The 13563-nt window shown below is 40.8% G+C and overlaps 1 protein-coding gene across 4 annotated transcripts in view; it reads right to left on the minus strand.

Moving 5' to 3' along the window:
• Positions 1–13563, minus strand: part of D2HGDH (D-2-hydroxyglutarate dehydrogenase) — a 39528-nt gene that overhangs the window by 23610 nt on the left and 2355 nt on the right. For 2 of the 4 annotated variants that reach the window (XM_069083342.1, XM_069083341.1), the window contains exon 2: positions 12928–13292. The exons of the other annotated variants lie outside the window; for them this stretch is intronic. In XM_069083342.1, coding sequence (XP_068939443.1) covers positions 12928–13285 — 358 coding nt within the window. In that variant the 5' untranslated portion in view covers positions 13286–13292. The remainder of the gene's footprint in view (positions 1–12927; positions 13293–13563) is intronic. 4 annotated transcript variants of the gene reach the window in all.

Raw genomic sequence — 13563 nt, forward strand, 5'->3', positions numbered from 1 at the left:
GGAAGGAAGGAAGGAAGGAAGGAAGGAAGGAAGGAAGGAAGGAAGGAGGGAAGAAGGGAGGGAGAAAGGAAGGAGAGGAGGGAAAGAGGAATGGAAGGAAAAAGAAGAAGAGAGGGAAAGAAGAGAAAAAGGGAGGGAAGGAAGAACTGAAAGAGGAAAAGGAGGAAAAAAGAGAGTGAGAGAGGGAGAGAAGGAAGGAAGGGAAAGGAAGGGAGGGAGGAAGAACATAATAATGACCATGTCTGGACCAGAGAATTGAGAAAATGTATCTCCTTTCCCTCTTTACAAGGGTGCAGGACTATGGCATAGAATACTGTATAGGTTGTTAAATTTGATGTGTTGTTTACTTTTTTTCATCTTTATCCCAAGGGATGGCTTTCTGGGAAGGGAAGCAATGTATTCAGAAATGAAGATCATATATAAGGTATCAATAAGGTAAAAAGGCAGGAATAATTACAGAAGTCTGGGAAAATATGAGAAATTTTGGTTTATTAATTTTTTTAAAACAATAATCCTATATCTATGTAAAGCTAAATGGAAAAAGGACTGGAGAGGAGAACCCACATAATCTCAAATATTTTGTCAAGGCAAATCTAACTACGTCCTGGGAAATTTGTCTCCTGCACCAGATTGAATTTAAAGAGGCCTTAATCAAAGGACCAAATGACAATTCTTCTAAGAGCATCAGGTCACCAGAGTCACTAAGTGAACTTTCTTGCCTGTTGGTTGAATGATCAGTTGATCACTGATTCAACAAGAGATATTGATCCCTCTGCGTGCTCCCTAAACTGAGTCTTTCTCAAGAAAGATGCTGCCTCCAAATTCGCTAGGCTGTAGCCCTGGATCCGCCATTGCCACGTCACCTCCCTCCCTCTTCCGGGCTCATCTAGAGAGTCTCATCTGTTGGTCTCCTTTAGATCATCTCGAAGGCCCCTTCTTAGAAGTCTGGTTAAAATTCAGCACACATTTCTTTAAAAGTCCTAATAGATACAAGGTTCTGGGGAGACAAAAATTTTTTAAAATATGCCCTCCAGACTTGGGGAGCATACGGGAAGATGGGTGATCTGTAAAGAGTTCAGTATAATATGAGGTATGTGGCAGGTGCCAGAGCAAAAGTGCTCTGGGACAATGGAGTCAAACCCTAACAGAAACATACCACAGAATCCCTGTGAGGGCATACTGACCCAGGAAAGCAGAAATTTAATATTATCTGTTTTACTGTATTATTATTAATTTTGTTAAATATTTCCCAGTGAGATTTTAATATGATTCCAGCTGGACCTTGGAGTGTTGTGGACTGCATGAAGCCTGGGGAATGTGCTTGACACCTCTGCCCTAGGAACACTTGAGAGAGAAAACACTTTCAGGTGGGAGCAATCAGGGGAGACTTCATGGAGAAAGTGGCACCTAAGCTGAGTGAGCCTTGAAGGAAAAGAAGAATTTTAACAGGTGTCATTGAAGAGGGTATATGTCCCAGATATGGGGAACGGTCTGGGTAAATACACAGAGGTGGGAGATGATGCATCTAATCTGGGGGGGGAGGGGAACTTATTATTTTGTGTAACTCGACCCAAAAAGTGTGATGGAAAGTGTGAGGTGGGGGGGCCTGACAGCAGCCCCCATCACTTTGGGGAGGGCTTGAAATGCTCCTTAGGGTATTTGTAACTTACACTCCACACAACAGGGGGCTGTTCTGGAGCAGGGAACTCAGGCTCTGTGCACAGACTGACCTATGTGTGAGGAAAATGATGTCAGCCTGCTAATGATGCTCATTCAAGTTTCTTGTGATTTTTTTTTTATCAAAATTCACTTTGAGAAGAAAGACTATAAGCTTAGGGTCTCTAAACAATCCTAATAACAAGGAAGGGCCTAATTGAAACAAAATAAATTACTATATGCCATTATGCAGCAATTAAAAGTCATACCAGAGGGGTGGCTAGGTGGCACAGTGAATAGAGCACTGGCCCTGGAGTCAGGAGGACATAAGTTCAAGTCCTGCCTCACACACTTAACACTTACTAGCGTGTGACCTGGGGCAAGCCACTTAATCCCAATTGCCCTGCCTTCCCCCCTCCAAAAAAAAAAGTCATACCAGAAAAGCCCTCAGTGCCAGAACATAGCAAACATTGTTTTTTTTATTTATATATATATATATATATATATATATATATATACACATTTTTTTTTTAAAGCAATCAGGGTTAAGTGACTTGCTCAAGGTTACACGGCCAGTTATTTCTGGGTGTGGTGCTAAGTATCCGAGCCCAGATTTGATCCCCAGGTCATCCCAACACTGGAGCCGGTGCTCTTACAGCCTGAGCCACCTGGCCACCCCTGCAAACATTGTTTTGACCATGGAGGAGGAGGCCCCGCAAAACTCTTAAATCCATCCGTCTCTACCTTATGAAGGACTGCAAGAATCAAACTGTGCCAAATGCAAAAGAAGCTTCCAATTCCAGAATGAATTACACAAATTAAACCACAAGCTAATGTGGGACCAATAAACATAAGACTCAACAGCAGGGTAAAAGTCGTGATTCAGAGAGAAGCAGGCTCCCTCACAGAGATAATGCATGATAGGTCATAGACCACCTTCCTCACCCATCACCTGAGTCTATGGCTTCCTTCAAGTCTCAGCTCAGATGTGTCCTTCTGCCAAAGGCCTTTCCAAGCTCCCTGGCTGATAGAGCCTTCCCCTCCCATACCACCTGCCATCAACATTGGTACATTTTTTGTATTCTAAATACGTGGGCTTCACTCATTAGGATGTAAGTTCCTGGTGGTAGAGCCAAGATGATCGTGTGGTAGGAGGGAATGGATATTGAATGTGGATAGAAGTTCTATCCACAGACTCTTCCAAACAGAACTAGAAAATGCACAGATCTCTCTTGATGGTGAATTCCAGGAAAAGTCACTGTGAGTCCTTTGTCCAGCCCAGCTCAGCAAAAGGAGAGACAGAGACAGAGAGACAGGGATAGACAGGGAAAGGGAATATGATTCATGCATCCCCCTCTGAAACCTATCACCATCAGGGTTCACAGAAAGAGTTCAATGAGACAAGGTCTGAGAGTGGTTCTTAAGAAAAGGATGGAAAGAGGAATATAGTGAGTGGGGGGAGATCAGGAGTAGTGGGGAAGGTTAGGGGAAATGATCTCACATACAAACAAGGAGGAGGCTAGGGGAGGGGCAGCTAACACTTGAACCTCACTCTCAGATGAACTGGTCAAAAGAAGGAAGAAGAGAGACAGACAGACAGACAGACAGACAGAGAGTAACACATTTCAGTGAAGGGCACCTAGGTGGTGCAGTGGATAGAGTGCTGAGCTAGTCAGGAAGACTCATCTTCCTGAATTTAAATCTGGCCTCAGATACTTACTAGCTGGGTGACCCTGGCTAAGTCACTTAATCCTGTGTGTCTCAGTTCCTTGTGTGTAAAATGAGCTGGAGAAGAAAATGGCAAACCACTCCAGCATCTTTGCCAAGAAAACCTCCAAATGGAGTCACAAAGAGTTGAATGTAACTGAACAAAAACAATGTATTTTATTCAACAGAAAAAATAGAAGGGAAAGGGTGAGGGAAGTTAGAAGGAGAGTAAGTTAAAAGAAAGGATAGTCCCAAGCAAAACAAACTCTAAGGATGTCCAAAAATATTTATAGCTCTTTTTGTGGTGGCAAAGGATGGGAATCTGAGGGAGTGCCTAGAAACTTGGGAATGGCTAAACAAGTTATGGTATGGAATACTATTGTGCTGAACTTCTATCAACATAATGACCAACCAGGATCCCAGAGGACTAATGAGGAAACATGATTCTATCTCCTGATAGCCAGGGGAAGGACTCAGAGTGCAGAAGGGGACAAATATTTTTTTAGGACATGGTGCCCATGGAAGCCAAGGCAGACATTTGTTTGAATTGATGACACACACTTGTAATAGGTTTGAGTTTTGTAAGTACAAGGAATGTGGGATTTTTGTTGTTTTTCTTTTTGGAGTTCAGTTTCCCAGGCTCAAATTAAATTACAAACATCTGAAGGATTAATTTCCTTTGAACCCTGATAATTCATAGCTGTGCTAAGTCAAGTAGGTTTCCTGCCTTCTTGCTTTAAGTCAATCGGCTGCTGTATTGTTATATATTCTGGGAGGTTGGCATTTTGCTTTGGGTTTGATTCCTTAGGCGAGACTCTGATTAGCCATATTTTCAGCCCCACCCCACCCCCAACTGCTTAGGTGTCTATTTGTGCTCCCTTGATCCAGTGATGTATGTAAAGTGTATAGCAACATTGCTTTACTCAGACAGCTGGAGCCCTGTCTGTTGATCTTTGTGCTTAATTCTCTGCTTGTATTTTCTACAAGTTCATGTTTCTGACCTTTCCCCTGAACTAGTGAATGTAATTAAAAGTAGGACTATTAACCCTTTTTTGAGCAGTCTTTTCTTTAAAAGCAGATCAAAGAATCTGTGCTAGCAGACTATCCTGGGTGTGCTAGGGTGCTTGCTAATCCAGTTTTCTTGTGTTCTCAATTTAAAGGGAGGGTGAGAAGGAGGATCTCTGTTGATTAAAACAAATAAAATTATTTTTAAACTTTTAAAAAAATGAAAAAAATAGAAAGTTCCTTGAGGACAGGAACTCTTGGCCTGTCCTTTCTATCCCAAGCACTTGGCCCAAGGCCTGGCACAGAGTAAATGCTTGTTGATTGAAGAAGTGGTTGAATAACCCTAGAAGCAGGTAAGGAAAGTAGGCTCACCTTCCTTGTCCAGATAAGGAAAGAGAGGCCCAGAGAGAAAGAGTGACATACAGATGAGCCTCCCTCCAGGGCCAGCTCAGGACCCCAGGACCGGCATTTCTTCTACTATCCATTTCAAATCTCTTGAACCCTCCAGGAAACCCTGAGTCTCCCCTCCAAGTAGAAGAAAGAGGTCTCTGTAGGTAATATTTTACAAAGAAATAGACAAGAGCAGGAGGATGATCCCAGATTCTCTGTCACTACAGAACGACAGATACTGGGGTAGAGGGTCAGAAGGATAAAGGAGTACACACACTTGAAAGCTGGGGAAGAATGGTGAAGGTGATTCATGGGGGGACAAGGGGTCGAACAGAAACCACTCAGGCAGATACTGACAGGTATAATTCTTTTACACAGTAACTATTATAAAGGGCAAGAACAATAATAATTAATATTTCTATCATACTTTATGGTTTGCAAAGCACTTTACACATATTCTCTTATATCCCCAAGAAACCAAGTCCCAGGGAGTAGACCCAATACCTTCCAAATTCACTCCTCCCCCAACACACACACACACACACACACACACACACACACACACACACACACGCACACACGCACACACGCACGCACGCACGCACGCACGCCCCTTGGAAAACAGAATCTAGCTGCTCTAGCTCCAGACTTCCTTTGCTTCCTTCCCAAAGACAAATCCACTGAGGGGGAGGACAGAGAGAAAGAGATTCCAGAACAGAGAATGGGATTTTTTTCTATTTAGCACTAGTAGCTGTCCTTTTCATGTGAAATCTCCAAGCATCAAGTAAACCATTTTTTGAAACTATTCAGCTATAATTTAGATTCAAAACAAATGACTAAAAGGCCTCTAGAAACTTACTTTCTTTTCAATAGAAGCTTTCTTCCCAGAAATACTTTACCTTTAAAAATACCCACAGACTCTACCGGTTGCATTCATACAAACACCCACATATCAGTTACCTATGTGCTCTGTAATTGGAAGATGCCTTGCCTAGCTGAGAAATGTCTGCTGACTTTCGGTTTGCAGTTCAAATTAGCATGTATATTTAAACACATAGGAGGAAGCTAGGTGGCCCAGTAGATAGAATGACAAGCCTGGAGTCAGAAGACCTGAATTCAAATCTGACCTCAGACATTTCCTAGCTGTGTTACCCTGAGCAAGTCACTTAACCCTGGTTGTCTCTGTTTTCTCATCTATCAAATGAGCTGGAGAAGGAATTGGCAAACTACTCTAGTATCTCTGCCAAGAAAACACCAAATGAGGTCACAAAGAGTCAGAAATGACTGAAAAAACAATTTGAACATCCATATAAGAGCTTCTTCCAGTCCCCACAAAGAAGCCCTCTAAGCACTCCATAGAATAATGACAGCCAACATTTCTATGAGGCTTTAAGAAATTGAAGAAAATGGGGAGATCATTCAGTTGAATTCCTTCATTTTACAGATGAGGAAGTGAGCCCAGAAAGGTTGATTCACTTGCCAAAAGTCACGGCAACAATAAGTAGCAATGCTTGATTCAAACCCAGGTCTTTGGACCTTATCCAACACTATTTTCCCACTTAACCATGTAATATTATACTTCCAGTTCACTAAAACCCCCAGATCCTTTCCAAACTGCTCTCTATCCAATTTTCCCTAATGTTGTACTTGAGAAGTCAATTTTTTAAATCCAAATGTGAAAGTTTACACTGATAGCAATAAAAGTTCAGCTCATGATATCTCTCCCAGTGTTCTAGCTTGTCTCTAGTCTGGATCCTGTCAGTCATCAAGGGCACTATCTATTCCCCCATCTACAACCCACCCCTGCAGATGTCCATCTCTAAATCCAATCTGGATGCCATCAACACCTCAATCCAAGTAATCAAAAAATGTGGTAAGTACCACAGGGCCTGCCTTCCAAGCTGAAGTCACATCATGCATGACTCCCTTTTGAGGCTGGTCATTTAAACATCTTTGATTCTATCAAGTATACTAACAACCACTGAAGGAATTAGAACAGGCAAAAAAGAAAGAAAGCTATCCCTCTTTGCGGAAGATATGATGATACACTTAGAGAATCCTAGAGAATCAATTAAAAAACTACTTGAAATAATAAACAACTTTAGCAAAGTTGCAGGATATAAAATAAACCCAAATAAATCATTGGCATTTCTATATATTACTAACAAAGTCCAACAACAAGAGATAGAAAGAGAAATTCCATTTAAAGTAACAGTAGACAATATAAAATATTTGGGAGTCAGGGGGCGGAGTCAAGATGGCAGACTAGAAACAGGACTTCCGCAGGGCTCTGGCTTCCACCTCCTCCAATTCATGTAAAAGGTGACTCTGAACAAACTTTGGAGCTACAGAACCCACAAAATGACACAGAGAAGCGAAACTCCTGTCCTGAGGACAGCCCAGCAGGCTGGCAGCAAGCAGCCAGCTCAGCGCTCTGGGAGCCAACCCCAGCCCCACTCAAGCTGGAAGTCTTAGCCCCAGGGCAGCTGGTCGCTGAAGGGAATTCAGATCACCAGCAGCTATGGTGGTTTCCAGAATTATCAACGCATAGATGCTAAGGACAAAGTGAGAGATCAGTGCAATGTGGACTTTGGGCTCCAGGAGTTGGGAGTGCATTGGCTTTTGCCCCTGGGGGGAGAAGCAGCTGAGGTGCCACTGATGTGCAGCTGCAGCCACATGGCTGCTTCAGCTCCTGACCTGTACACTGCAGGGGGACCAACCAACCAGTTTGAGGGGTAATCGCTCTTGCTTTAACCTGCTTGGACCTGGATTGAGGTCTAGGGTGGAGGTCCAGGGGTGTGCAACCAGCTTGCCAGAGCATGTGGAGGCTTCAGAAAGGGCACCCAACTAATACCTTCAGCAGTTGAGAAAACCCTAGTATTTGGGACGAAGCTCCCCTGTCTGGTGGCAGAGTCCTACTGTGGCAAAAAGCCCAAAAGTCAAGTAATTGAATGGCAACGTGAGCAGGCAAAGGAAGCAAAACAAATAGAGCAACCCAACTTTACACTCCTATTTTGGGGACGAAAAGGATCAAAGCATGGAACAGGAGGAAGAAAGTGAAGTCAGAACTCCTGCACCAAAAGCTTCTACAGGCCATAGAGGACCTTAAGAAGGATTTTGAAAAGCAAGCAAGAGAAGTGGAGGAAAAATTGGGAAGAGAAATGAGAATGATGCAAGAAAATTATGAAATGAGAGTCAACAACCTGACTGAAGAAAATAACACTTTAAAAAATAGACTAACTCAAATGGCAAAAGAGGCTCAAAAAGACAACAAGGAGAAGAATGCCTTAAAAAGCCAATTTTGCAAGATGGAAAAAGAATCTCAAAAGCTCACTGAAGAGAATCATTCCTTCAGAATTAGATTGGAGCAAATGGAAGCTAGTGACTTTATGAGAAATCAAGATACAATTAAACAGATCCAAACAAATGAAAAAATAGAAGGCAATGTGAGATATCTCATGGGAAAAACCACTGACCTGGAAAATAGATCCAGGAGAGATAATTTAAAAATTACTGGACTACCTGAAAGCCATGATCAAAAAAAAGAACCTAGAAATCATCCTTCAAGAAATTCTCAAGGAAAATTGCCCTGATGTTTTAGAACCAGAGGGCAAAATAGAGGTTGAAAGAATGCACCTATCACCCCCTGAAAAAAATCCCAAAAAGAAAACTCCTAGGAATATTATAGCCAGGTTCCAAAATGCCCAGATCAAGGAGAAAATATTACAAGCAGCCAGGAAGAAACAATTTGAATATTGTGGAAATATAATCAGGATAATACAGGATCTGGCAGCTTCTACACTGAGGGATCAAAGGGCTTGGAATATGATATTCCAGAGGTCAAAGGAGCTGGGATTAAAACCAAGAATCACCTACCCAGAAAAACTGAGTATCATATTTCAGGGGAAAATATGGTCATTCAGTGGAATAGAGGACTTTCAAGCATTCTTGATGAAAAAAACAGAGTTGAATAGAAAATTTGACATTCAGATACAAGAAGCAAGAAAAGCATGAGAAGGTAAACAGGGAAAAGAAATCACAAGGAATTTATCAAAGTTGAACTATTTACATTCCTACATGGAAAAATGATCATTGTAACTGATGGAACTTTTCTCAGTGTAAGGGTTATGGGATTTAAAGATCTTCCATGCCCCGTTGGACTTAAGTGCACCTGGAGCCTGTGGTGGGAGACTTGTTTTTCAGGAGATAACTTTGTGATTGGGCAGTGGGTCAAGAGGGTTGTTACATTCTCTGAGCTAGGAGAAGGCTATATAATCCTTGACATGAAGCTTTGCTTTGGGGGCTCACTTTGAGAAGTGTTGTGTGATTTGACCAGATGAGACTCTGGGCAGCCGTTGAGAGCCCCCCAGCTTTGAAAACCCAGATGTTGATGCTTCCCTCTCTGGTAACTGTGATTGGGTATGGATGTAATGGTTGGAAAGTTGGAGGCCTGTCTGCTTGTAATGTTTCTGTCTGTATACTCTGAAGTTCGGGGTGCTGCCCTTTTTCCCCTGGACTAGGTAAATGATATGTTTGATTAAAGCAAGATTGTTAAGAGTTGCTTTCCTTTAGAAAAGCAGATCTAAGAACCTGTGTTGGCAGCCACCCTGGCAACGCTGGGGTGCTTGCTGCTACACTCACTATGAGAATAGTTGAAGGGAATAGAAATATATATACATATATATTTTTTATATACATATATGTCTATCTATATAGGAGGGTATATGGGCGTATGTATACATATGTGAATGTGTGTATTTATTTTTACAGGTATACATAGATAGAGGGCACAGGACCAATTTAATAGGAAGGGATGATATTAAAAAGGTGAAATTAAGAGGTATGAAAGGAATATGATGAGATGAGATTGGGAGAGACAGAATGGGGTAAACTATCTCATATAGAAGAGGCAAGGGAAAATGGTTACAATGGAGGGGAAGAACAGGAAGGCAAAAGGGAATGGGTCAACCTTATTCTCATTGAATTTGGCTTAGGAAGGGAATGACATACACATTAAATAGGGTATCTCACACTATAGGAGAGTAGGGGGAAAGGGGATGAGAGGAGGGATGATGGAAAGGAGGGCAGGCTGGGGGGGAAGGAAGTTGGAAGCACTCACTTTTGAAAAGGGACAGGATAAAAGTAGAGAACAGAACAAGTGGGAGGTGGAATAGGAGGGAAGGAAATATAGTCAGTCTTTTACAATATATCCACTATGGAAATGTTGTGCATAGCTACACATGTATAACCTATACTGAACTGCTTATCTTCCCAGTAAGGGTGACAAGGGAGGAAGGGAATGAATCTGGAATTCAAAGTTTTAAAATCAAATTTTTAAATACATACATATATATATATATATATATATATATATATACTATTATTAATATTATTTTTACATGTAACTGGGAAGTAAGATATACAGGCACTGGGGCATAGGGATCCACCGTGCCCTACTGGAAAGTCGAAGCAGGTATGGGAGAAGATATGGGAGAGAGCCGACTGGAGGAGGGGATATCCAATGGGATGGCTATTTTGGGGTGGTGGGAAGGGGAAAAATGGGGAGAGAATTTGTAACTCAAAATCTGGTGGAAATGAATGATATAAACCAGAAGTTAATAAAGCATTTGATTTTTTAAAAAAAAGTTAAATATATATATATTTGGGAGTCTACCTGCCAAGACAAACCCAGGAGCCATGTGAACACAATTATAAAATGCTTTTCACACAAATTAAGTCAGATCTAAATAATTGGAAAAATATCAGTTGTTCTAGTGTAAGTCATGCTAATATAATAAAAATGACAATTCTACCTAAATTAATTTACTTATTCAGTGCCATATGAATCAAACTACCAAAAAATTATTTTATAGAGCTAGAAAACATAATAACAAAATTCATCTGGAAGAACAAAATATTCAGTATATCAAAGGAATTAATGAAAAGAAATGCAAAGGAAGGTGGCCTAGCCATACCAGATCTTAAATTGTATTACAAAGCAGCAATCATCAAAACCACTTGGCAGTGGTTAAGAAAAAAAGTGGCAGATCAGTGGAATAGATTAGCTTTACCAGACACAGTAGGCAATCACTATAGTAATCTACCCTTTGATAAACTCAAAGACTCCAGCTTCTAGTATAAGAACTCACTATTTAACAAAAACTTCTGGAAAACAGTATGGCAGAAATTAGGCACAGATCAACATTTTACACCGTATACAAAGATAAAGTCAAAATGGATACAAGATTTAGATATAAAATGTAATACTATAAGCAAATCAGGAGAGCACGGAATATTTTACCTGTGAGATCTATGGAGAACAGAAGAATTTATGACCAAACAAGAGATGTAGAACATCATGAAATGCAAAATGAATAATTTTGATTACATTAAATTAAAAAGGGTTTGTACAAACAAAGCTAATGAAACCAAGATTAGAAGGAAAGCAGAAAGCTGGGAAACAATTTTTGCAGCCAGTATCTGATAAAGGCCTCATTTCTAAAATAGATAAAGAATTGAATCAAATTTAAGAGTACAAGACATTCCCCAATTGATAAATGGTCAAAGAAGCAGTTTGAATATGCTATCTATATTCATATGAAAAAATGTTCTAAATCACTACAGATCAGAGAAATGAAAATTAAAGTGACTTTGAGATACCACAACACACCTATCAAATTGGCTAATATGACAAAACAGGAAAATGATAAATGTTGGAAAAGATGGGGGGAAATTAGAACACTGATGCATTGTTGGTGGAGTTATGAACTGATTCAACCAATTTGGAGAGAAATTTGAAACTATGCCCAATACCACTACTAGGTCTATATCCCAAAGAGATCAGAAAAAATGGAAAAGGACCCACATGTTCAAAAATATTTATATATTTACATCATATTATATGTATTATAATTGTATATGTTATAATTTATAATTATATATCATATATGATATATAAATACAATAACATAAAAATAAAATGATTATATATTATATATTATAATAGCAACTCTTTTTGTGGTGGCAAAGAATTGGAAATTGAGGGGATGGCCATCAGTTGGGGAACAGCTGAACAAGCTGTGGTATATGAATGTAATAGAATACATTGTTCCATAAGAAATGATGAGCAGGTGGGCTTCTGAAAAACTTGGAAGGACTTATATGAACTGATGCTGAGTGAAGTGAGCAGAACCAGGAGAACACTGTACACAGTAATAGAAATATTGTGCGATGACCAACTTTAATAGACTTAGTCCTTCTTTCTCAGTAATGTGAGGATCTAAGGCAATTCCAAAAGACTAACCATGGAAAATGGTGTCCACATCTAGAGAAAGAACTATGGAGTCTGGGTGCCAATCAAAGCATACTGTTTTCTCTTTTTTGTGTGTTTCTTCTTTCTCATGGTTTTTCCCTTTGATTCTAATTTTTCTTTACAACATGACTCAATGTGGAAAGATGCTTAATATGAATGTGTATGTATAGTCTATATCAGATTGCACACCATCTTGGTGAGGTGGGAGGGGGGGGAAGAGGGAGAAAATTTGGAACTCAAAAGCTTATGGAAGTGAATTTTGAAAACTAAAAATTAATTAAAAAGAAAAAAATATACTATCAACCAAACAATCAACAGAGATTGATCAGTGCCAGCCCCACCAATTAATATTTTGCCAAAGCATCCTCTGTTTAAAAGCACACGTGCAACAAAACTGCTGTAGTTGTTCAGTCATTTCAGTCGTGTACAAATGTCTGCTATCCCATTTGGGGTTTTCTTGGCAAAGATACTGGACTGGTTTGCCATTTCCTTCTACAACTCATGTGACAGATGAGGAAACTGAGACAGAAAGAGTTAAGTGACTTGCCCAGGGTCACACAACTAGTAAGGTGTTTGAGGCCCGATTTTAATTTCAGAAAGAGGAATCATCCTGACTCTGTGCACTATGGTACCCCCTAGCTGCCCCTCATCTGCTTCCCAGAATTCCCACTGCCAACTAAATGGCTTTTTGCCAGGCTGTCAAAACAGAACCAAAAAAAAACTTTAAAAGGAAACAATGTATCCTGTTCTGTTTCCCTAGGGTGTAAAGTGTAAGTGTATCATCTGAAGGCTTTTCCCAGGCTGCCAAGCACAGGTAGAGCCCACTGGATATTAACAAATGACCCCATGATACTGACCTCGGACCATTTTGAGCCAGTCCACATTCACAAGCCCTAGTTCATGAGGATCTGTGCTGACTCTTCCAGGGAGAATTCGTTCAAAGAATGCTAAGTCCTCTTCAGACACCTCAGCAAAAGGCAACCTCCGCACTGGATACCGATCACAGGTGAGCATCACCTCCTGGGCACCAGTCGGGGTCATGCAGAAATCTCTAACAAAGCTGCAGGCTCTAGAGCATTTCTTCACCTTCATCACCAACAGGGTTGGAGGTCCAGTCATTCCCACCAGCGTTCGCTTGTGGCCATTCACCCACCATCTCATAAAGACCCCCAAACGCCAAACAGGATGCCATGAGAAAAGGCAAGGGACTGTCATGGCTGGTCTGCAACATAAGGGAAGAGAATCAGTTCCTTGTTCAAAAGCCCCTTGGTCAGCACACATGCCTTTGTGGAAAACAAAAAGCCACAGTTGAAGCCACTAGAAGTAGACCTACTAAAATAGCCTAGGAAAATTTGGAGACCTATCAAGAAAAAAAGGCTCAATGGATTGTAAAATGTTAGGGGCCAAAATGACCTTCCTAACCTGCAGACCTGACCATGCCATACCCCTGATAAAAAAAAAAAAACCCAGGGAAGGGGGCAGCTAGGTGGCAC

The sequence above is a fragment of the Petaurus breviceps genome, unplaced genomic scaffold (assembly GCF_028583685.1).
Source record: "Petaurus breviceps papuanus isolate PSGF00001 unplaced genomic scaffold, PetGlider_PUasm1.0 173, whole genome shotgun sequence".
Classification (NCBI taxonomy): domain Eukaryota; kingdom Metazoa; phylum Chordata; class Mammalia; order Diprotodontia; family Petauridae; genus Petaurus; species Petaurus breviceps.